This window comes from Pleurodeles waltl, chromosome 8, assembly GCF_031143425.1.
Source record: "Pleurodeles waltl isolate 20211129_DDA chromosome 8, aPleWal1.hap1.20221129, whole genome shotgun sequence".
Taxonomy (NCBI): domain Eukaryota; kingdom Metazoa; phylum Chordata; class Amphibia; order Caudata; family Salamandridae; genus Pleurodeles; species Pleurodeles waltl.
In genome coordinates, this window is record NC_090447.1 from 1,404,409,147 (window position 1) to 1,404,433,855 (window position 24,709).

General features: G+C 44.2%; 1 protein-coding gene across 3 annotated transcripts in view; it reads left to right on the forward strand.

The window, feature by feature from the left end:
• ITSN1 (intersectin 1) overlaps positions 1-24,709 on the forward strand; it is a 1,130,286-nt gene that overhangs the window by 260,034 nt on the left and 845,543 nt on the right. For all 3 annotated transcript variants that reach the window (XM_069202488.1, XM_069202489.1, XM_069202490.1), the window contains exon 10: positions 17,048-17,185. In XM_069202488.1, coding sequence (XP_069058589.1) covers positions 17,048-17,185 — 138 coding nt within the window. The remainder of the gene's footprint in view (positions 1-17,047; positions 17,186-24,709) is intronic.

Here is a 24,709-nt window from a genome sequence, read left to right on the forward strand (position 1 = left end):
TAACAGTATTTTGGACTGTGGATCAAAAGACTATTGGTGTCAAGTGGGTGTTGGCACCTCCCCAGGATCCTTGGGCTTAACCCTTAATACTAAATGTGAGGGATCTCTGTGGGGATTACAGTGTTGATTGAACTATTGATGCACCAAAGCTCATACATTGAGTTTTCATATCTTTACGATGCTTTGATCATAAAATATTTTGATCTAATTAGTATGTCCATTTCCTCAACTGTCCTGTTAATAAGCTTGACTTTTCCTCATTTGTGGATATTGGATTTGTCTTAACAGCATGCTTGACCACGCAGAATGATGTATAAATGACTCCTTCAGGTACATTTTCATTCCTGGCAATTGGGTTGGACTTAGACAATTAAAGCCTGATGTATGGCCAGGCTGTTAATTCTAGTGACGAGTAGGCCAGCCGCACAGGTCAGTCCCGGGGCTTCCCCTCCATGCACCTGGATCGCAAGTTACATGGGAGTTCCTTAGAGGTAAGTAATCTTATGGTGGGGGAATGAGGTAGGAGGTTCTCTTTCCTGTATCCCATGTCCAGGTGGGTGGAAGGAAGTCCTAAGCCACTTGGTGTGCAGAATTTTCTAGTGCACTTGAGGCTGGGCATAGGCCAGCCAAGCTGCTTCTGCTGGCTGTTGGCAAAGCTGCCTCGGCAAGCTTCCCACTGCACCGCATGGAGCAGTCCGTGCTTGAACAGCTGTGAGGGTGTCTCAGTCCCAGCTTCTCCCTTTGGTCGGCATCCTCTAGCTGCAGTTCCAGCTCGGGTGGCCCCTTCATGTAAGCAAGCCCCAGGGCAGGCAGAATCCTCCAGTGTGCTTATAGCTGGACATAGGCCAGCCAGGCTGTTTTTGCCGTCTGTTTCCTCAGCAAGCCTTCTGGCCACACTGTAGGCCACTGTCACTGCATAGAATGCAGGGATGGCGACTGTCTCTCTGCTTCCCCCACTGGTCGGCAGGGTCCTCTAGCCACAGTTCCAGCTTGAGCAGCAGCTGCTTCCTCTTGGCCAGCCTCAAGGTCAGGTTGCCCAGCTGAAAGCAATGTTGCACATGGCTCGAGAGCTCATAAACATTATAAACGGGAACCCTCTGCCAGCAAAAAGCTTAATGCACTGTCCCACACTGCACATTTTTCAGTTTTTAGTCTTATTAAACCTAATCTATGATGTAAACAAAAACACATATTTCTCAAAACATTGTTAGACATATCTGCACTGTCAGACAAGTAAGGTGTGCTAAAAATTAAACTTAGGACGACTATTACATTTTCCACTATCTCTTGAGAGTACTCAAATCATTTATTAAATTATGTAATATAAAAATACATAATAAGTTACATTTGCAGTATGGACAAATATTGTAAGCTTGGGCACTCAGGTGATATTTGAAAGCACCCGGCCTTCGGGCTAATGGTTTGTGGAGTCACTAGAACTTCTTGATGGCAATATTGGATCATATTACATGGTGTATTCATGGTGTATTTATATAGTGTGTGTATATGTGTATGTTCGATGGCATGTGTAGCTGTAGATACACATGCTTTGCATAAGTCCATCCATCCATCTCGACAATGGAGAAACATCAGCCCTCATCCTCCTAGACCTGTCGGCGGCCTTCGACACCGTCTGCCACCACACTCTGAAAATCTGCCTCCACAAAGCAGGGATCCAAGACCAGGCCCTCGACTGGACCACATCCTTCCTCTCCGGAAGAACCCAGAGAGTCCGCCTCCCCCGTTCCAATCCTGTAGGAAGTTGGCTCTGTATGCACTATTTCAAAGTAAGGAATAGTATGCACAGAGTCCAAGGGTTCCCCTTAGAGGTAAGATAGTGGCAAAAAGAGATAATACTAATGCTCTATTTTTTGGTAGTGTGGTCGAGCAGTAGGCTTATCCAAGGAATAGTGTTAAGCATTTGTTGTACATACACACAGGCAATAAATGAGGAACACACACTCAGAGACAAATCCAGCCAATAGGTTTTGTTATAGAAAAATATCTTTTCTTAGTTTATTTTAAGAACCACAGGTTCAAATTCTACATGTAATATCTCATTTGAAAGGTATTGCAGGTAAGTACTTTAGGAACTTTGAATAATTACAGTAGCATATATACTTTTCACATAAAACACAAATAGCTGTTTTAAAAGTGGACACAGTGCAATTTTCACAGTTCCTGGGGGAGGTAAAGTAATGTTAGATTTAGCAGGTAAGTAAATCACCCACAGGTCTCAGTTTTGGGTCCAAGGTAGCCCACCGTTGGGGGTTCAGAGCAACCCCAAAGTTACCACACCAGCAGCTCAGGGCCGGTCAGGTGCAGAGGTCAAAGAGGTGCCCAAAACACATAGGCTTCAATGGAGAGAAGGGGGTGCCCCGGTTCCAGTCTGCCAGCAGGTAAGTACCCGCGTCTTCGGAGGGCAGACCAGGGGGGTTTTGTAGGGCACCGGGGGGGACACAAGTTCACACAGAAAGTACACCCTCAGCAGCGCGGGGGCGGCCGGGTGCAGTGTGCAAACAAGCGTCGGGTTCTCTGTAGATTTCAATGGGAGACCAAGGGGTCTCTTCAGCGGTGCAGGCAGGCAAGGGGGGGGGGGTCCTCAGGGTAGCCACCACCTAGGCAAGGGAGAGGGCCTCCTGGGGGTCACTCCTGCACTGAAGTTCCGTTCCTTCAGGTGCTGGGGGCTGCGGGTGCAGGGTCTTTTCCAGCCGTCGGGACTTTAGGATCAGGCAGTCGCGGTCAGGGGGAGCCTCGGGATTCCCTCTGCAGGTGTCGCTGTGTGGGCTCAGGGGGGACAACTTTGGTTACTCACAGTCTCGGAGTCGCCGGAGGGTCCTCCCTGAGGTGTTGTTTCTCCACCAGTCGAGTCGGGGTCGCCGGGTGCAGTGTTGCAAGTCTCACGCTTCTTGCGAGGAGTTGCAGGGGTCTTTAAATCTGCTCCTCTGTAACAAAGTTGCAGTCTTTTTGGAGCAGGTCCGCTGTCCTCGGGAGTTTCTTGTCTTTCTTGAAGCAGGGCAGTCCTCTGAGGATTCAGAGGTCGCTGGTCCTTGGGAAAGCGTCGTTGGAGCAGGTTTCTTTAGAAGGCAGGAGACAGGCCGGTAGGACTGGGGCCAAAGCAGTTGGTGTCTTCTTTTCTTCTTCTGCAGGGTTCTTTCAGCTCAGCAGTCCTCTTCTTCTTGTAGTTTCAGGAATCTAAATTCTTAGGTTCTGGGAAGCCCTTAAATACTAAATTTAAGGGCGTGTTTAGGTCTGGGGGGTTAGTAGCCAATGGCTACTAGCCCTGAGGGTGGGTACGCCCTCTTTGTGCCTCCTCCCAAGGGGACGGGGTCACAATCCTATCCCTATTGGGGGAATCCTCCATCTGCGAGATGGAGGATTTCTAAAAGTCAGAGTCACCTCAGCTCAGGACACCTTAGGGGCTGTCCTGACTGGCCAGTGACTCCTCCTTGTTTTTCTCATTATCTCTCCTGGACTTGCTGCCAAAAGTGGGGGCTGTGTCCAGGGGGCGGGCATCTCCACTAGCTGGAGTGCCCTGGGGCATTGTAACACGAAGCTTGAGCCTTTGAGGCTCACCGCTAGGTGTTACAGTTCCTGCAGGGGGGAGGTGTGAAGCATCTCCACCCAGAGCAGGCTTTTGTTTCTGTCCCCAGAGAGCACAAAGGCCCTCACCACATGGGGTCAGAAACTCATCTCTCAGCAGCAGGCTGGCACAGACCAGTCAGTCCTGCACTGAACAATTGGGTAAAATACAGGGGGCATCTCTAAGTGCCCTCTGTGTGCATTTATTAATAAATCCAACACTGGCATCAGTGTGGGTTTATTATTCTGAGAAGTTTGATACCAAACTTCCCAGTTTTCAGTGTAGCCATTATGGAGCTGTGGAGTTCGTTTTTGACAGACTCACAGCCCATATACTCTTATGGCTACCCTGAACTTACAATGTCTAAGGTTTTGCTTAGACACTGTAGGGGCATAGTGCTCATGCACCTATGCCCTCACCTGTGGTATAGTGCACCCTGCCTTAGGGCTGTAAGGCCTGCTAGAGGGGTAACTTACCTATGCCACAGGCAGTGTGAGGTTGGCATGGCACCCTGAGGGGAGTGCCATGTCGACTTAGTCATTTTCTCCCCACCAGCACACACAAGCTGGCAAGCAGTGTGTCTGTGCTGAGTGAGGGGTCCCTAAGGTGGCATAAGACATGCTGCAGCCCTTAGAGACCTTCCCTGGCATCAGGGCCCTTGGTACCAGGGTACCAGTTACAAGGGACTTACTTAGGTGCCAGGGTTGTGCCAATTGTGGAAACAATGGTACATTTTAGGTGAAAGAACACTGGTGCTGGGGCCTGGTTAGCAGGGTCCCAGCACACTTCTCAGTCAAGTCAGTATCGGGCAAAAAGTGGGGGGTAACTGCAACAGGGAGCCATTTCTTTACAAATCCAAAGCCACCAACATCATCTGCGGCGTACCCCAGGGCTCATCCCTCAGCCCGACGCTGTTCAACATCTACATGGCCCCCCTCGCACAAGTGGCCCGTCGACACAACCTCAACATCATCTCCTACGCCAACGACACCCAACTCATCCGCTCCCTCACCAAGGACCCACACACCGCCAAAACCAACCTCCACGATGGTTTGAAGGCCGTCGACGACTGGATGAGATGCAGCCGACTGAAACTGAACTCGGAAAAAACAGAGGTACTCATCCTTGGGCCCACCTCCTCCACTTGGGACGACTCGTGGTGGCCAGCCTTGCTGGGCACCCCACCGACACCAACCGACCACGCACAAAACCTCAGCTTCATCCTCGACTCATCCCTCTCCATGTCACAACAAGTCAACGTCATCTCCTCTTCCTGTTACAACACTCTCCGCATGCTCCGCAGAATCTACAAATGGATCCCAACGAAACAAGGAAAACAGTAACTCAGGCCCTCGTCAGCAGGAGGCTCGACTACGGCAATGCACTCTACGCGGGCATCCTGTCCAAACACCTGCAGCGCCTCCAACGCATCCAAAATGCCTCCGCCCGACTCATCCTCAACATCCCTCGCCACAGTCACATCACCCCCCACCTAAGAGACCTACACTGGCTCCCCGTCGACAAGAGGATCACCTTCAAGCTCCTCACCCACGCACACAAAGCAGTTCACAACACCGGGCCATCCTACCTGAACAGCAGACTCAGCTTCTACACCCCCACCCGGCAACTCCGCTCCGCCAACCTCGCACTCGCCTCCATCCCTCGCCTCCATCCCTCGCATATCCTCCGGCGGCAGATCTTTTTCTTACCTCGCTGCCAAGACCTGGAACACCCTCCTGTCAGACCTAAGACAGATGCAGGACCTGCTCACCTTCAGAAAACACCTCATGACCTGGCTCTTTGAGCAGTAGCAGCACCTGCTCCCCCCCCCACTGCCTTGAAACCCTCACGGGTAAGTAGAGCGCTTTATAAATATATTGATTGATTGATAAGTGCACCATCTAGTTTTGGGCTCAGAGTGTAAAAAGTTGTTTTTCTTCAAAGAAGGTTGTCGAGTCCCGGAATCAAGTGACTCCTCCTTTCCGTAATACTGCGCATGGGCATCAAGTCCTTTGTTAGATTGTTTTCTTTCCGCCGTCTGGCTTGGATGTGTTTCCTCTCTCTCCGGGACATCTCGGTTCAGTATCTTCTGAACTTTTCTTCTAACTTTCTATAAACGTTGGTATAGTTTCGATCGCGTTTTCCCACTCTTATAGTCGATCCGATTGCAATAGTCTGGGTCGATTTCATGCCCTTACGGGCGACTTCACCCTTTTTTGGGCCTACTTTGACAAATTGTAGTCGAACAATAGTAGGCTGATGGAACATACTCCATTTCGGTTCTGTCCTCTGTGTCACGCAAAATTTCTGTACATCGGTCAGCATTAGGTGTGCAATCTGTGCCTGTCTCTGGAACACAGAAGAGACCTGTGACACTCGTAGATCGTTTTGAGCCAAAAAAACTCTTTGGGACCGAAGAGCGTGTCAAATGGAGATGGTGTCCTAGTCGTCAGAACACACACACCTGACCTCTTTGAACACGCGCAAGAGGAAGTAGGACAGCGTGTAGCAGTTTCCATTGCAGACTCTGATTTGGTTCGAGATTCAGATGTTGACAGCCAATCCATCCCACCGGCGCAGAACGTGAGTACACCAGCCCCGTCACACCAAACAAAGACAATTAAAAATTCTCCTGCATCGGTCTACACTGCCTTCTGACCATGGTCGGACCTGAAAAATACCTCTGGATAACTAACTCTTGGATCCGGCACCGAATGAAAGGTGCATTCGGCATATACTAAACAGACTGCCACATCTGTTTCAGTAACAAGCCGAAAATCGTATTGTTCAGATTTGGAGCTGAAAAAAATACCAGTACCTTCGGAGCTGACGCTTTGGTCCGAGTCAAGCATTCCGTATCCAAACCTTCGGAATCAAAAGGTGCTAGTAGTAAACATTCTCCAGCTACTGAGTAGTCATCTGAGATACAACCTATTTTAGAGATTATGGACGCTAAGCAGCGAAAAATTCATATATACAAGGGAACAGGAAGGATCATAGCCTCTCATCCTCCACCATCTAAAAGAAAACAGACTTTTCAAGAGACTTTAGATGCTGGGCCTCCACCTATCAAAATTCTTAAACAGAAGGAAAAGCAAAAGGCAACACAACAACCTCAGCCTTCACTACCATATTCTCCTTCCCTTCCTTCTACCCCACCACCATCACTTACGCACTCAATACAGTTCTGTGCACAGGCCTCATCTGTATCACCGTGTAGGGATGATTTAACTGATCCACAAGAAGAGGTAGACCCATGGGATATATATGACGCAGATCCCATTCTCCCTAATGACCCAGACTGATATCCAGCGAGGCCATCTTCCCCTGAAGATACCACTGCTCATAATCAAGTTATAGCCAGGGCAGCTACGTATCATAACGTAGAGTTACATACAGATCCTATTGAGGATGATTTTTTGTTTAATACTTTGATTTACTCACAAAGAGTACCAGTGTCTCCCTATGCTTCCAGGCATGCCTAGACATGCTGAAGACATTTTTAAAGAGTAAGAATCATTATACCCAAGGTTGATAAGAAATAGAAACCTGCACCCTCTGATCCAGTTTTTATTAGGGCACAATTACCACCTAATTCTATAGTGGTAAGTGCAGCAAGAAAACAAGCCAATAGCCAGTCTATAGGAGATGCTCCTCCAGGCAAAGAAAGTAGAACATTTGATGCACCATGAAAGAGTTGCCACTCAAGCTGCCAGCCACTGGAGGATTGCAAATTCCCAAGCACTCCCAGCAAGGTATGATAGGGCTCACTGGGAATAGATGGAAGACTTGTTACAATATCCTCCACCAGAACATCAAAAAAGGGGGCAACAAATAGTAGCAGAAGGGCAGGCTATTTCTAACAACGCAATTAGATGCGCTGCTGATGCAGCTGATACAGCGGCAAGGGGAGCCAACACCAGCATAATCATTAGGAGACATGCATGGCTAAGAGCTTTAGGATTTAAGCCAGAGATACCACAAACTGTATTAAACATGCCCTTCCATAAAGAACATTTATTTGGGCCAGAATTCTATTACACAATAGATAAGCTTCAAAAGGACTCGGAGACAGCTAAAGCTATGGGTTCATTATACACCACACCCACTTGTATGGGGTGGTTTCAAACTATCGGCCACAGAACCATCCACCTCACCACAAAAACAAGGGCCACACTTCTATAGCAGAGGTTCATTCAGAGGCTCTTGTAGAGCATCTAGCTGTAGAGGAAGAGATAAATCAGCCAGAGGTTCCTTTACCTCAACAAAACAGTGACTTCTTACAAAGCCCCACAGAGCATACATTTCCTGTGGGAGGAAGACTGGTAAATTTTGACCCACAATGGTACAACCTCACCACAGATCAATGCGTTCTATCAATTATCCAACATGGCTATTGTCTAGAACTCATTTCTACTCCACCAAACATTCCCCCTAGTTTACACAGACTTACTGAGGAACATCTCACTTTATTAAAACAGGAGGTACAAATACTACTACTTAAAGGAGCCATAGAGATAGTGTCTGTATCCCACCAGGGATCCGGAGTATATTCACTATACTTCCTCATACAAAAGAAAGATGGTAGACCAATTTTAGATCTCAGACCCCTCAATCTATACATTCTTTGAGAACACTTTCATATAGTCACTCTACAAGACATCATTCCCCTGCTACAAAAACAAGATTACATGTCCGCAGTATACCTCAAGGATGCTTATGTCCACCTTACCATACATCCAGCACACCAAAAATACCTAGGATTTGTCATAGCAGGAAAACACTACCAAGTCAAAATGCTACCATTCGGGGTAACAGCAGCACCAAGGGTGTTCACCAAATGCTTAGCAGTCGTTGCAGCATTCCTCTGGATACAACAAACACATGCCTTCCCATACCTAGCGACTGGCTCATAAAAGCCAATACAATTCATATTTGTCAACAACATACTCAATATACCATAGACATCCTACACAATCTAGGATTCACAAGCAATTTCCACAAATCTCACCTGCAACCATCACAGATACAACTGTATCTGGGAGCAATTCTGAACACTCAATTAGGATTAGCATATCTAAACCCAGTAAGGATCTAAGCATTTCACAATCTCATATCTCTGCTACAATACAACCACACTTATACAGTAAAGCTAGTGCTGAAACTATTGGGAATGATGGCTTCATGCATAGCCATAGTCCCCAATGCAAGAGTGCACATGCGACCACTACAGCAGTGTCTTTCTCAACACAGGGGTCAAATTCAGAATCTAGTGGTGTTGGACTGCCAGACTTACTGCTCTCTGCAATGGTGGAATTACACCAACCTATCAAAGGGGCGGCCCTTTCAGGACCCTATGCCTCAGACCATTGGGGGGGGGGGGGAGGGGAGGGACTCATCTCATTTGTCCCTTTTAGCACAGACAATTTGAAACTGGGCAATTCAGTCACATTCAATTACTAGCAGAGTATCTGCCAGGGATACACACTCAACTAGCGGACCACTTAAGCAGGATGCAGCAACAAGTACACAAATAGGAAATTCACCCACCAATGTTTCAACAATACTTCCAAATGTTGGGGTCCCTACACATAGACCTTTTTGCCACAAATGAAAACGCAAAATGCCTAAGCTTCGCATCCAGGTACCCACACATTTAATCCAAGGGCAATGCTCTATAGATGAACTGGTCAGGGATATTTGCATTTGCTTTTCCACCTCTCCCACTAATTCCATCTCTGATTTAAAGAAAAAAAAAATTAACAAATCTCACTCACTATGATAATCATAGCTCCCACATAGGCATGTCAACATTGGCACACAACACTATTGGACCTGTCTGTAGTATCACATCACAAGCTGCCATACGGACCATATTTGCTGACTCAAAGAAAAGGTTAAATCAGGCATCCAAATCCCAGCACACTCAACCTGACGATTTGACTTCTGAAGTCCTAGAGTTTGGCTATTTACAACTTCTGCTCTGAGTGTATGGATATTCTAAAAGAAGCACACACACCCACAACTAGACAAAAGTTTCGCAGCTAAATGGAAGTGTTTTGTCTACTATTGTCAACCCCAAAATATTGATCCACTTAAAGCTTCAGTAAAATATATTGTTTGCTATTTGCTACACTTACAAAAAGACAATTTGGCATAATCATCTATTAGGATTCACTTAACAGCTATAGCTGCTGACCTTCAAAGCAGACAACATATTTCCCTGTTCAGGATTCCTGTTATAAATGCCTTTATGGAAGCCCTTAAAAGGGTTATTCCACCTAGAGTTCCTCCAGCCCTGTGTGGAATCTTCATATTGTACTCATCAGACTTATGGGGCCACCATTTGAAACCATTAATTATAGTACTCTACAGTTTTTATCATAGAAAGTTGCTTTCTTAGTAGCAATCACTTCTTTAAGAAGAGTTAGCAAAATGCAAGTGTTCACTTTAGAAGAACCTTGCTTTTAAATTCATAAAGGCAAATTAGTTCTTAGAACAAATCCAAAATTCCTACCAAAGGTTGTTTCACCTTTTCATATCAGTCAGTGGAATTGCCAGTCTTCTTTCCACAGCCAGATCCAGTTGCTGAAAGAGCTCTTCACACCCTTGATGGTAAGAACTCTCATGTACTATGTAGACAGAACAAAAGATTTCAGAAAATCCAAACAATTCTTTGTAGCATTTTCAGAACCTCACAAAGGTAATCCTATTTCAAAAAGTAGATCAGCCAGATGCATAGTGAAGTGTATTTATACCTGGTATCTTAAAGCTAAAAGAAAGTTACCAGTAACTCCTAAAGCACATTCCACTAGGAAAAAGGGAGCTTCAATGGCATTCTTAGGGAGTATACCAGAGGCAGACATATGTAAAGCTGCCACATGGTCGATAACACACATTTACTAAACACTACTGTGTGGATGTTATCTTTCCAACAAGCAAACGTTGGACAGGCAGTACTTAGAACACTATTTCGAACTACTCCAACTACTCCAACTGCTACAGGCTAACCACTGCTTATTTTAGGAGGAGGGCTGCTTTACAGTCTATGCAAAGCATGTGTATCTACAGCTACACATGCCATTGAACAGAAGATGTTACTTACCCAGTATCCATCTGTTCGTGGCATGTGGTGCTGTAGAACCACATGCACCCTTCCTCCTCCCTGGGAGCCTGTAGCTTTTGTAGTACAATATATTGTAAATATGTATATACATTGCATGGACATCTCCTCTCTTCTTTATATATTTATATATACATTAACACACTCTTTACTTCACTCTCCTGCGGGCAAACAATCTAACAGGACTTGATGCACATGCGCAGTATTACCGAGAGGAGGAGTCACTCCATCCTGTGACTCGAAAAACTTCTTCGAAGAAAAACAACTTGGAACACTCCGAGCCAAACACTAGATGGCAGACTTATGCAAACCATGTGAATCTACAGCAGTACATGCCACGAACAGATGTCTACTGGGTAAGTAACGTTTTCCATATATTCGCCAAAAAAAAACCCAAAGATTACAGGGACGTCATAGTTAGCTTCTGAATTTACTCATACAAGACCATAGAAATTCAGCAGTTAGTTAGTTCTTTAAAGTAACTAAAACCTTCACCCTTGCCATACACAGTTGTCTCATCAATAAGTTTATTGCAAATGTTGCAGTGAGAGTATGAAAGGTGGCATGGAATATGTCATCTGTGATATAATATGTAGAGTAATAATTAGCTGTTCATGGCGAAAACTTGTGTTTTAGTTACCTTAGGGCGCAAGTTTGTTACTTGAAGGAACTCTAACTGCTGAATTTCTATGGTTTTGTACAAGTTAATTCAGAACCTAACTATAACTTCCCTGTAACCTTCGTTTTTTTTTTGTGAATTTCTTTTTTTTTTTTAAACATATATAGAAATTTTAATTGCTATAAGTGAATCTTACCACAATGCGCCTCTGCGGTTGGCCAAAGGGCCTGTCCTGCGGCCCGGCCCTGAGGCCAGCTCCCTATAAGCACCCATCCTTGCACCGTACACTGCCTTCTCCCTTGCGCTGTAGGGGTTGTCCGCAAGAGATTGCCTTCAGCCAGTTCCTGTGGCCAGCACCCCTAACCACCGAACCCGATGTTGTGCACGCCCATTTGCGCATGCACGGAGGAAGTTAGCAGCGGCCTCTGTGGGTGTGAAAATAGGTGTGAGAGGCTTTATCTGTGTGTAAGAGTGTCTGTCAGAGTGTCTGTCTTGGTGCGATAGTGGGTACATCAGTATGTGTGCGGTTCTGTGAGTGGGTGCATCAGAGTGTCAGTGGGTGTGTGACGGTCTGAGTGGGTGTGTGAGTGAGTCTGTAACTGAGTGGTGCATGAGGGTCTCAGTGGGTGTGTGAGTGGGAGAATTGATTGAAAGAGAGAAAGAATGTAAGAAGGAGAGAAATAGTTTTTTAGGCTTTGATATCTGATATACTTAGAATGAGTTATTTGTCTCATTTAAAATTTAAAAAATTGTATTTAGTTTAAAAAAAAAAAATATATATATATATAATACTTTTTTTTTTAATTTGAAAAACAAAAAAAATGGAAAGGAGTCCAGCTGGACTCGAACCCCCATAGCTCAGTGTGAAGGTCTGCAACGGTCACACTGAGCTATGGGGTTTAATTTATTTATTTATATTTTTCATTTTTTTTCTAGCCCTTTATGGGCTTTCATATAATTTATTTAAAAAAAAAAAAAAAAGAAAAGACAAAAGAAATTATCTAAAGCCCTTTACGGGCTATCTGGCACCGCAGGGGAAGCCATTAGTGCTCTCCCATGGGCCCTATATATATATATTTTTTTTATTGAATTATTTTTGTATTTATTTAATGGAAACATAAGACTATAACGCCCTTTACGGGCTACCTGGCACTGCGGGGGAAGCTTTAAGGCTTCCCTTGCAGTGCCTTGCAGGGGACAGAGATGAAACATCAGATTTTGACAGCAGGACCTGCTTTAAAGGTCCTGCTGTCAAAACACAAAGTGTTTGCTGTGGCTTGGCTGCAGCATTCCAGGAGAGGCTCAGCAAACAGCTATGTCCCAGAGGTGGCCACCCCGTGACATAGCATGTGGCGGTCGTCAGGGCTATCAGTGGGCCCCCCTCCAACAGGACATAGTCCTGGGGGGTGGCAGTCCCGTAATGGGTAGGGCAGGGGTCCCATATGGATCACTTTTCTTTTTTTTTTTTTTCTTTTTTTTTTTTTTTAATATTACTTTGCCCCGGGGCTGGTGGTGGTCCCCAGGGTGCGGGGGCACGGCCCCATCCCCCTGCACATTTTTAAACAGATTCCCCAGGGAGGTGGTGATCCCCAGGGCACGGGTTGGCTACGGATCCCACTGCATATAGTTTCATTAATGTCTCAGAGGGTGGTGGTCCCCAGGGTGCGGGGAGGCCACGCCTCCCCCCCAACATATATTTAAACCAAAGCCCTGCGAGGGGGGGGTCTGACACATATAACTGATAGACATACTCCAAAGGCACCAAGACTGACCGAGTCGGGTCATGTGTCTTGTGCCAGGAGGTTTTGCATGGCTGTGGTGACAGGAGCGCTACGGTATGTTTCTGTTTGCCAACCACCTGGCGGGGTTTATGAATGCCAGAGCGGATGAACTGAGGAGATTGTTAGAGGGCGTCTGTATGCTGATGTGGTGCAGGGTGTCTCCCAGCAGTGGGTAATAGTACCCTGTCTCGATCCTGACTCCAGACAACTGATTAAAAACTATTCAAGAGAAAGGTCACAGACTTCTGACTCACACTGATAAAAAAAGCCCACTCCTGACTACATGCTCTCTGACTCATATACACACTTGACACACATGTTGAATACACAAACTCCACAATGCTTGATACAGACACATCGCATGCAGTCATAATTCTGTATGCACTATGTTTGATAACCCACTCTGCTTACTCCCCTAGTGTAACTCAGGCACACTCCTAACATATTTTGGACACTCTTGGCTCCATCAACAGTTAATGTCAGCAGCAGGTCTTATCGAACTGGACCCTCCCACCTGTTCCCAAGGTAAATTCCCCAAAAATCAATGTGCACATATTTCAGAGTACCCACTGCTCCTAGGTACACCACGCAAGGAGATCAATTACAAACAAACAATGTAGTGGTGCACCATAAGCAATTATAAATAAGTCCAAAGTAGACGTTAATTGTTCAGATTCTTATTTATTCAAAAAATTGTTAAAACGCCATGGTCCGAAAATGGCACAATAACAGATACACAGCCAATGCGTTTTGTTCACTTCGTGAACTTCTGCAGGGCTGGAATGAAATATCTTACATAAGCACCCATAAGACAAAAACATAAATCATATGATCTTACTGACCCAAAGTAATACACTTCACAATCCATTCTCGTGCCCAATTAAAAACGGGTACAGATACTTAATGGAGACATGTTAGCTTCAACAAACATGTTACATATGCATCCATTTTGATCTCCCCGTATACCCTTTTTGCTCCATATTTATGGTTCATTGACGCGAACATACACTTCCGAATCATAACTCTATATACACTCAGGCTAATGTACATGCCTGACACTGAACTGCGCTAGTCACACTGCACATGATGACGCAGAAACGAAGGTTTTACATTTATTAGCGCATAAACGTAGTGCCGCAATAATCAAGTGTGACTTTAACCGAACTAATAAAGATTGTATGGGGACAAATGTGCCCTCAGAGTAGTTCGCCAACATTTATAAGCGTGCTTTATATAACGTGATGTATTAGAATTGTACTAATCTGACATAACCGTAAACGTGTGCCATGATTTGCTTGTTTGAAATGTTTTAACTTAGCATAACTTTAGTGGAGGCTTCGGCCTAGTTGCCTTGTCTCACGGCTTAGATGCTCGTGTTTTTCTAATGTGCTAATAAAACGTGTATTCCTGCTTGAAGCTGTACTTTTCCAGTGAGATCGGTTCACATGCTTATCTTTAAGGTTTCGTGCCAGCCTGGCATCTTTGCTCCAAGGTCAATCTGCAGGTGCAGACAATGGAAGCTCTGAAAGTGAGTTAATTGGTCAAATATGTTGCAACTTACGTTCCCGACTCCAAGGATAATGTATGCCTAGGTAGAAGCTTGTAAATTGTTGTTTTTTGATTTGGACAATTTGAAGCCAACCTATGAACCCTCCAATGGAAGACCCTACTGGATTTGAACTGTTGATTATTTAAACCTGGTGCACAAGAAGAAAGCAGCCATTACCCGCCATTTTGCAGGACATTGCAGCCATTATGGCCCATCTTGCCGACCTCGTCATTTTGCCATCTTCTACGATGCCAATTGATGTTCGACGCCATTTTGAATGAGACTTTGATGCTTTCTCTAATCGAGAGAAAGAGACTTTAAGTAATTCTCGCCCTAGAGACTTTAACTTCGATTCGTCCCTTTGCATAAAGTAGTAGTTTTGTCCTTTTATCTTGCCGCTGTGAGGCAATTGCCCCGTCCACCCTGCCCCTTTGCCCCGTCCCATGCTGATCGAAAACTGGTACCTGTGAGACGAAGACTTCCTTGAATGCTGATTGAATTTGGTAAATATGAAAGGAAAATGTACAATTGCATTGTGTTTCTTTTTAGGTAACCAACTGCTGATTTTTGATAAGAGCCCTAGTTAGGAGTTTTCCAAATCAATGTTACTAAATTGTTTTCGCATGAAGTCCCACATGCAGATGCTAATTTGAGGTTAGATGAGGATTCATTTGTTGCACGATGCAATTTGAGACCTTGTTATGCTGACTAATGTATGCAATTAGCTCATTACAGATTATAGTTTTAGTGATTTGCGTTGCTATTATCGAATGCATTGTTATTCAAATGCTGCATAGATTGCATCTTTTTCGCCGTTATGGACAGCTATTAATGTTCGTTTACATATATCATTTGGTGTTGAGACACATTTATATCGTGCTAGCTTTGTTAATATAGGGAAATAAATTCATTAACTTTGAATGAACTGGTGTGGTTATTCATGGCCGAAAGGTCATGGTTCGCCGAAATGTTTTCTGGATTAATTGTGAAGTGTTATGTTGATCAGGGCATTGCTTATGTTCGTTATTGATTATTGATTAGATTAAATTGTCTAATCTCGGGTGAAGAGAGCCCCACTTGGTCAAAAGATTCATCGACCCAAGAGCGTCCAAATACAGGTAATTTATTAGGAAGGAACGCTCTATCACACACAATACACTCAGTCTATGCAATGGAAAGCATCACAAGGTACACGGATAATACACACTCCTATCTGTATGCTACTGAGTGTATACAGAAATATTACATTTATTTAAACGTTATAATGACATATGTTTATGAAGGAAAGCAATCTCCACGAAAGTAATTAAGTTAACTAGAAATTCAGGACATTGACAAGTAATGATGCTGCCTTCAGCCTATTGTATTAATTGGACCTTAACACCCTCAGTATACACTACCCTACACAATATACATCACCAATTATCATATGCTAACACCCCCATCATAATAGAGCAATTCACAAAGCAGCATATGACCATTTTCTCACATTGTATATCACCAGACAACAAACAATATTTACCTTCTTAAAGATCTGTATAAAGCCACACGCCCCTAATTAGGGAGCTGCACAAGCAGTCATATGCCATCATAGGTTCAAACACACATCTGATTCACAGTCCACACAACCAACAACATAAGCCAGCACTCAGACCAGTATTCTTCCTTACTCCTGCCATTTACTGTTGTTCCACATTGTTTGTAACAAAATAACCATCATTTAGCATTTCACAAAAAAGTGTATTGTAATATCGCTAACCATTATATGTTCACTACCCATCACTGCACTCACACCCAGGGATGATAATAATTAATCGCTAGAATCAGCAAGAGGCAAACTTCTTTCTCGTCCGTTTTCGGCTGCACTGCTCTCCGCTGCATCGTTTTGGTGTCCGATAGCAAAATGTGGCCTGAAACAGACTACAGTGTGGTTGACACATGCTACAGAAAGAAATGACAGCGGTATGTGCAGCGGAGAAATGTGTCTTGAAATATTACTGTGCATATGGCACGGCCGTGCAACGTCTTATTTATATAAGGGATATCCAACAAGGGACGTGTACATTTGTGACAGATCTGCCCCTCACCTCACTTGAGCAACGTGAGAGGAGGAAATAATGTACTATTGTTAATGAAGGTGGCAATGAAGTTGTTTTGAGTGACGGTTAAGACCGAGACTGGTGAGCATTGTTGCTAGCCTTCATTGTAAGCTAAGATTGCTGCTGGAGTCCTCTGATTTCGGCGAATGAGCTCATTACATCTATGCCACTGTACTGTTTAAAATGTTTAAACATGAGGTTGAGGGAATCTCGCGATTTCCTTTCATACATTTTTGACAGAAACATTGCAGTAATAAGAATTCTAATCCAATCCACCTTCTGTCAATTAACAGGAATCTGTCAGACATTGACCAAGATGGGAAACTCACAGCAGAAGAGTTTATCCTCGCTATGCATCTAATTGACATGGCCATGTCTGGCCAACCTTTGCCACCTGTGCTGCCTCCAGAATATATTCCACCTACCTTTCGGTAAGATGTGTGCAAGAATTATGACATTTGCACTAAAGCAACTGCAGTAGAAAATATTTGTATGACTGTAGTCTAGATAGCGTTCATGCAATTTTGCATTAAAATGATCAGCCTAATGATTATATTGGGAGTTCCTGTATTTTGTAAACTTTTGTTTTTGTTTTTTAACCATATACTGCACATGTAGTACTCTATACTGTTAGCAGTGAAATAACCATCTCCGGTTTAGGGTATCCTAAATACATTGATCTCTGGCTCTGTAACCATGCTTATTAAGAGGACAGTGTTCCAGTATTCCCTACCTAAACTCTTCCCCATTCTTACGCTACACGTTTGAATACACTTACTGAAAAAGGACATCTCAAATAATTGAATATGGCTGACTTGAAGTATCTGGCTCAGTACACGGCACAGCTTGATTCAGTTGAGAACTATGCACTCTTGTTTGGAGCATCCAGTGGTATAGTGTGCAGGAGGGCATGCTTTTGTCTGGCTCATCATTCCTTCCAGTAGCAGTCTATATTATTTTCCTCCTAACTCCAAAAACCCCTCATGTGCTGAATACCAATACCAGAGGGTCTGGTGAAATCCTGCTCCCAGGACATCAACTTTGTGTTTCCAAGAATTGTCAGCTCCTGGGTAAAGTAGGGCTAATTTGCCCCTCTCCTAAAGTTTAAAAAAAAAAAAAAAAAAAAAAAAAAAAGTATTCATAGATCCAGTGACTTCTGGAACAGTTGGAAATGGCCCTCTTTTCCGGGTCACCCCCAAATAATTTACCTTTCTCTTCCTACTTTTTGCTGGATTTTTGCTTGTTTGCCTTGGGGCTTTGTGCACTTTACCGCCGCTATCCAGGGCTAAAGTGCTTGTGCTCACTCCCTTAAACATGGTGTGGTTGGCTTATACCTGATTTTTAATTTGCATTTAAGTCTAAGTCTCTTGTAGAGTAGTATACCATGTACCCAGGACTTGTAAATGAAATGCTGCCAGTGGGCCTGCAGCACCTATTATGCCACCCACTTAATTAGCCCTTTAAAACATGTCCCAGGCCTGCCATTGCAGCTTGAAGGCAGTGTCCCACTGCCATGTCGACTTGGCATTTAAAACCCTTTGCCAAGCCTTAAACTCACCTTTTATTACATATAAGTTACCTGTAATGTTGGCCCTAAGTGGCCCATAGGGCATTGCACTGTGTAATTAAAAGGTAGGACATGTACGGTTTAGTTTTACATGTCCTAGTAGTGAAAAACGCCCATATGTGGTTTTTCACTACTGAGAGGCCTACCCCTCCGATAGAATAACATTGGGGATTCCTAATTATTTTTAATAAGCTGTGATTCCCAAACCTGAGGTGGCCTATATGTCATGTTTGTTATTTATGAACTTGTAATGATAAACCCTCTTTATTAGTAAAGTTGGATTTATCATTACAAGTTTCAAAATGTCACTTTTAAAAAGTTGGCATTTTTCTGCCCTGTGTGCTTGTAACCTGCCTTAGGTCACATGACTGGGTGTACCTGACAGTTGGAACTTTGTGAATTCATCCCTGACAGTCACACAATAGGGGGCTTAGCAGAGGGCTGAATGGGCCATTAACTGGCTTGATTGGTGGGGAGCTAAGCACAGCCCCACTTGAAACCGAATAGGCTGGCTCTGCCACCACACAATAGGTTTAACAACCCTGTATGGTCATCACAGCCATCTAGGAGCTGGGGCCGCGAAGGCAGGAAATTCCTGCAACTTCAGAGAACCCTTCTGGAAACTTATCCTAACATCTGGGAGCAGGGCACCAGGGTATAAAAATAGGGCTCTCCGACCCACTCTTTAATTCACTACTGGACCTGCAGAGGACTTCCTTCTGCTGTGACCTGCTGTACACCCTGCCTGACTGCTGCTGTACCTTGAAGGACTGCTTTGCTGCCTGGAGCCTGCTTGTGTCTTTCAGACCCCAGCATTCTGTAGGGCCCTGCATCACCACCTGCACCCAGGACTTCGGAAGTGACTCCAGAGCTAGTTTAGCTGATCTCCTGTTCAGAGCCACAGGAACATAACAGGCTCCCACTATCTTAAACCTGCACCTGGACCCAGCCTGAGTGAGTCTTGAACACCCAAGAGGTCTCCATCCATACTTGGACCCTTGGTTGTGGTGCTAAAGGTGCCCAGGTGGCCATTTTCCAAAACTGAGGACGTGCTATTTTGAACCTTAAACTCTGAAAATTAAAAACTCTGGTTCTACTAATTGGATTTTCATGGTTTTGGTGTCAAATAATTTATTAAGCTTCTCTATTTTTCCAAAGTAGTTTGGGATTTTCATTATGTTGTGTTTTCAGTGTGTTGGTGTTTGTGTACTGCATGAATTCTTAACGTATTGTCTCTAAGTTTAGCCTGACTGCTTTTTGTGCCAAGCTAACCAGGGTTAAGCACTGGCTGAATTAGTGACTTTTTGTGCTTCACCATGCAAGGGAATCGTGGCTGTTGCTTGACCAGTTCTCACACCCCAGTCAACCAACAACCCAATTTCTCACAAGAAGCTAATACCAATCTCTAGGTCCGAACAACAAGCGCTCAGCCTCCCTCCCTATCTAACATCATAGAGAAGGCTGTCTCTGCTCAATGTCTGAACCACAAGTCTAGTAATAATCTGCTCTATTACCTCCAGTTTGCTTGCACCCCAGTACAGCACAGAAACAGCAACTGTCCAAGTATTGATTATCTTTTCCAAACTTTGGATGTATGCAATGTGTTCCTTGTATTACTCGACTTGTCTTCAGCATTTGATCCTCCTGTCCAAGGTACCTTGTTGAGCATCCTCTGAGCCTGGGTGGGGATCTAAGGAAAACTTTACACTGGTTCATTTCCCTCAGTCCAACACCACAAAATGTCAAAATGGATACAGATCAGAAACGTTAAATTGCAGTGTGCCACAAGAACTGATCCTCTCTGTGCAACTTTTCAGCTTCTACAAGGAGCCACTAGGTTAATTGCTGAGCAGTAAGCATGTTCACTTTCATCAGTACGTTGATAATACTCAACTATAACTAAAAGTATCAAACATCTTTACTCTGCAAAACGTCCTGTAGAAGCAAATCTTGTGGACTATCGCCTTCCTTCTCACGTGGCCCAAGAAAGACTGAATTTCTTATCTACTCTGACCACTCACCCCACAAGTGCAAAATGCCTTTATTAGTATCCCTGTTAAGTCACACCCTAAATATTCCCCACCAAATCGTTAGGCTTTATCAGTAATCAATACAGACATGTTCCTCAAATTTTGAAACTTTTACACTACTTCCTTCCAAATACACCTACTTAAGAAATGCAAGCCTATACCCATAATTGGAGTTCTGGGCCAATATGGGCACTGGGGCTTTCACATTATGGCAACATGATGCTGGCTGACCTTCAATTCTATCCTGCATGCACCAGCCTGAGTCGTCACAGGAGGCCACATCAGACCACATCACTCTAATCCTGTAAGAACTTCATTGGCTTCCACTTGAAGCCATGACCACCTTTATGTTGGCTTGTTTTTTCACACAAATTAATCCATCTCAGATTACCCATCTACCTGAAGGAGAAACTGTGTGCAAATGGTTGGGATAGCAATATGGAACACTCCTAGAAAACCCCAACATCCATAAGACAAACTCTCCAAAAACAATTTTCTGGGAAGAGCTTTGAATATGGAATAGTTGGTGGAACACACCCTCCTCCAATTCAGGAAAGATCTAAAGGCTTACCTTTTCTGTATACAGTTAGACTAACTTGTTCTACATATTTTAGGTTGTTAATTTTCCATTTATTTACTATATGGATTATATTTACCAGGCTTTCATTTGTAAATCGCTCTGTTGCCCATGTGGCTCCTAGCTGTATAAATACTTCTAGTCGGAGGTGCATGTGCTCTTAATTGCTACATCCAATGATCTACCTCGAAGCGAGGGTGAGTGCTTTTGGTGAAAGTTCAGGGGTGTGGAATTTATTAAAATATCTACTTGTCCAGGGGACAGGTTGCTTCTCAAATCTACTTGTCCTGTAAAAAGATCTACTTGTCCCTTTGGTGCCATGTAGTGTGGCGACAAATTATGGCAGCAATTAATAGCCTCTCTGATTATGCCAGGGCTACTACCATAGTAGGGCTTGAATACTTGGAGTTTCAATCCCTACTGTAGCAATTTCCTTATTTTGCCACCTTTCTGCAGATCTGCATACTGGGGCTGGAGGAAGCAGTAAGCAATAGTTCCAGGGCTGGAATGCCTTTGAGTCTGCAAACCTACTAACCTGCATGTTTTAAAGATTTTTACCAGCTTCTCTCTAATATTTTCCCATAATAAGAAAGGTTGGACATTTACTCCTGACAATGGCAGAATTAGAACTTCTTCCAGGGTTGGGAAGAAAGTGGCTGGAGGGAAAATGAACTTGCAAATTCTCAATAGATTTTCACATGAGCAAATCTACACATCGTATTTACCCACGGTAAAATACAGTTCACAAATATTTTATAGGGGTACGACATATACCATGGGTGCACTTTTGTGACTTTGTTTAAGAATTTGGGGCCACAAGTAGGTAGGTTCAGATTTGTGACCTGCAAATTGCAAGTCGCAAATCCGAATGTAGGATGGTGTCCTTGACACCATCTGTGATTCGCAAGGGCTTCGCAAATGCCCACATCATGAATAATCATGAGGTGGGTCGCAATTTGCGACCCCCTCACGAATGGTGGCCTGCTGGAGACAGCAGACCACCATGTCTGTGACTGCTTTTCAATAAAGCAGTTTTTTTTTTTTTTTTTTTGTAATGCAGCCAGTTTTCCTTAAAGGAAAACGAGATGCAAAACAAAAACGAAAAATGAAATGTTTTCGTTTCATTTTTTCAGAGCAGGCAGTGGTCCGCAGGACCACTGCCTGCTCTGAATTTTTTTTTACAGTGACATTCACAATGGGGAAGGGGTCCCATGGGGGAACCAAACTGCGATTGGTTTGCGCCCGAGTTCGCGGTCACAAAACAATCCTACATTGCACTGCGAGTTGCAATTAGGAAGGGAACACCCCTTACTAATTGCGAGTCGCAAACCCGTTTTGTGATTCGGTAACCAGGTTACTGAATCGCAAAACTGGGTTTGTGCATCGCAATGTGCTTTTTGCACGTCGCAAACAGCGAAAGTCGCTGTTTGCGACATGCAAAAAGCTACCTACATGTGGGTCTTGGTCCCTAATTAGGTCTGGTGTTAACAAAGACATTTTGTTTTTATTAAACTTCTATTTCTCTCTCTTTCGGCTGGCTTTACTGTGAGTGATCGCATTCTGCTCTTCCACAAGGAGCATATTGCCACACAAAGTAGTTTTGTTCAGTGTCAGGAACTACAGTGGCAATCAGTGACGTAACGAAACTGGAGGGTGCCCCTTTGCAAAGAACATGGAGGAGCCCCCTCTCCACACTCACTCAGGGCAGGTGCTGTGCTGACGGGGCCCCCTGGAGGGCGGCTGCGGGGCCTTTGTTATGCCGCTGGTGGCAACGTGTGCTTTAAGAGTTCAAAAACTTTTTGGGGGGGTTTTGCCAATGTTTGTTACAATGTTGAGGGCCTGGTAGCTCCCACAACAATAAAGTGTTACAAAAGCCATGTCAAAACAAGACACGCATTGATGAAACTAAAAGACGTATAAAAGTATGTCAGATCAGTTGGCTTTGTCAGTGTTTGTTTATTTTCATGCTTCCCATAATCGTGTTGAAAATGGTTACACTGATTTTCCATTAGAAATATTTTTGGGAAATACTAGCATGCATCAACACATTTTACTAAATGACACTTCATTTGCATATAATCAGAGAGCATTCTGGGAGCATTATACTTAGCCTCTTAGTCTAAACTTTTCAAACATGTGTGTACACGTTTTTTTTTTTTTTTGTACTGGAACCAACGTCAGTAGTGAAGTGTGACCTTAAAACATTTCTTTACAGCACGCACCCTAATAATGAAGGCTTTCAAATAATGAACCATAAATACAAGTTCGAAAAGCATTATCTTTTGGAAACACATTACCTCAACTGCAGAGAGTTCAACTCTCTGTAAACAGGCAGCCAAAGGGTTTGTGCTGCAGGGGGTTGGGCCTACTTGTCCCAAGGACAAAGTAAACATAAAAACTTGTTGCCCTTGACCCCAAACAAGATGTCCCGGGCGTCGTAATAGGGCGAGTGCTCCTAGCTGGAACATAAAATGGCACCACCTGGACATGTTTGTGCTCTTTGATGCAATGACGATTCTGCTTTGATTTGGGGGGGGGGGGGGAAGGGTAAGGAAGGTTGGAAAAGAGCAGGAGCTATAGAAATTTTTCCTTGTAGTTTGCATGGGAAGAGACCAGATAGAGAGGTACAATGCACGGTGTATCCCTCCACGAGCGAATCCCCGACCACTGAGGGTAGTGCTTTAGCTGCAGTTGGCTTTTCATGCTTACAGCATCCGAATCCGCCTGACAGTGCCTTTGCTGAGCTTGTACCCTGCTTGTAGACACCTGCCAGGGTGTGCCCTCTCTGTGCCATTCAAGCATAACCCCTCCGACTCGCTGGACAAAATGTTGTTTAATTTTTCTCTTAGCCGGAGGCCCCTTGTAAGAAACATTACGCAGCGGAAAGCAATTATTTCAACATGCCTCTCTTTCAGGAAGTATCTGTTGGGCCATGAATTGCCCCCTCTAAGAATAGCAACAGATAAAGGCCTTTATCTTCCCTCTACACTAGTCATTTGGCGAGCTTGCGTTTTCTTCCGTGCGCATTTCGAGTGGGTAATGAGAGTAAAACCGTTGTTCCGTTGATTGACCGGCTGCTGTTCAGCACATCTGTCTAGCTGAATTATAACAGTGTAACACAACCAAAGGGCCGGTGTCTTCTATGGATTCGAGCGTCAGCGTTTGTCTGCAGGCACACCTGCGAAGTGCACGCTGTCTTGGCAGACATTTCTAATCCGCTGGCAGAGAGTACAAAAGCCTCTGCAGACTCAACCTGAGCTGAAGCACAGAAGTCTTTATGGTGCCATTGGCTTCTTATTACATCATCGACGGGGGCAGCAGTCTGCCCCTCCCCAAGCACCCTTAGCGAACTGGTCTAGCTCGCTCGTAAACTAGGGTTAACCAACTTCACCTTTAAGCTTTGAACCTGACACTGTTCACGACACTTGGAGTATCCTTAAAAAGCTTTGAACTTGAAGCGTATGCTTATTTTCTTTGTTAGGCGCTACATAGGTGGGGCTTCTGCCTCCTGCTTTACGCGACAGTCCTTCAATAATGACTATTAACATTAAAAAGCAGTATTGTCCTTTTTACGTAGATGGGGATCCCATAATACTAAAGCTACTTGGTGTCCACGCGGAATTTTAGATCTGCGCTATATTTGCACTATTGGCATTTTTCATTTTATTGTTCGGTGGATAATATCGGTATTCATCGTAACTTTAAACTTGCCAGTGCCTATTAAACTTTGTCTCAATGCAAGCCACGTAAAAGTGCATAGAAACGTAAGTTTGCTTTTCTG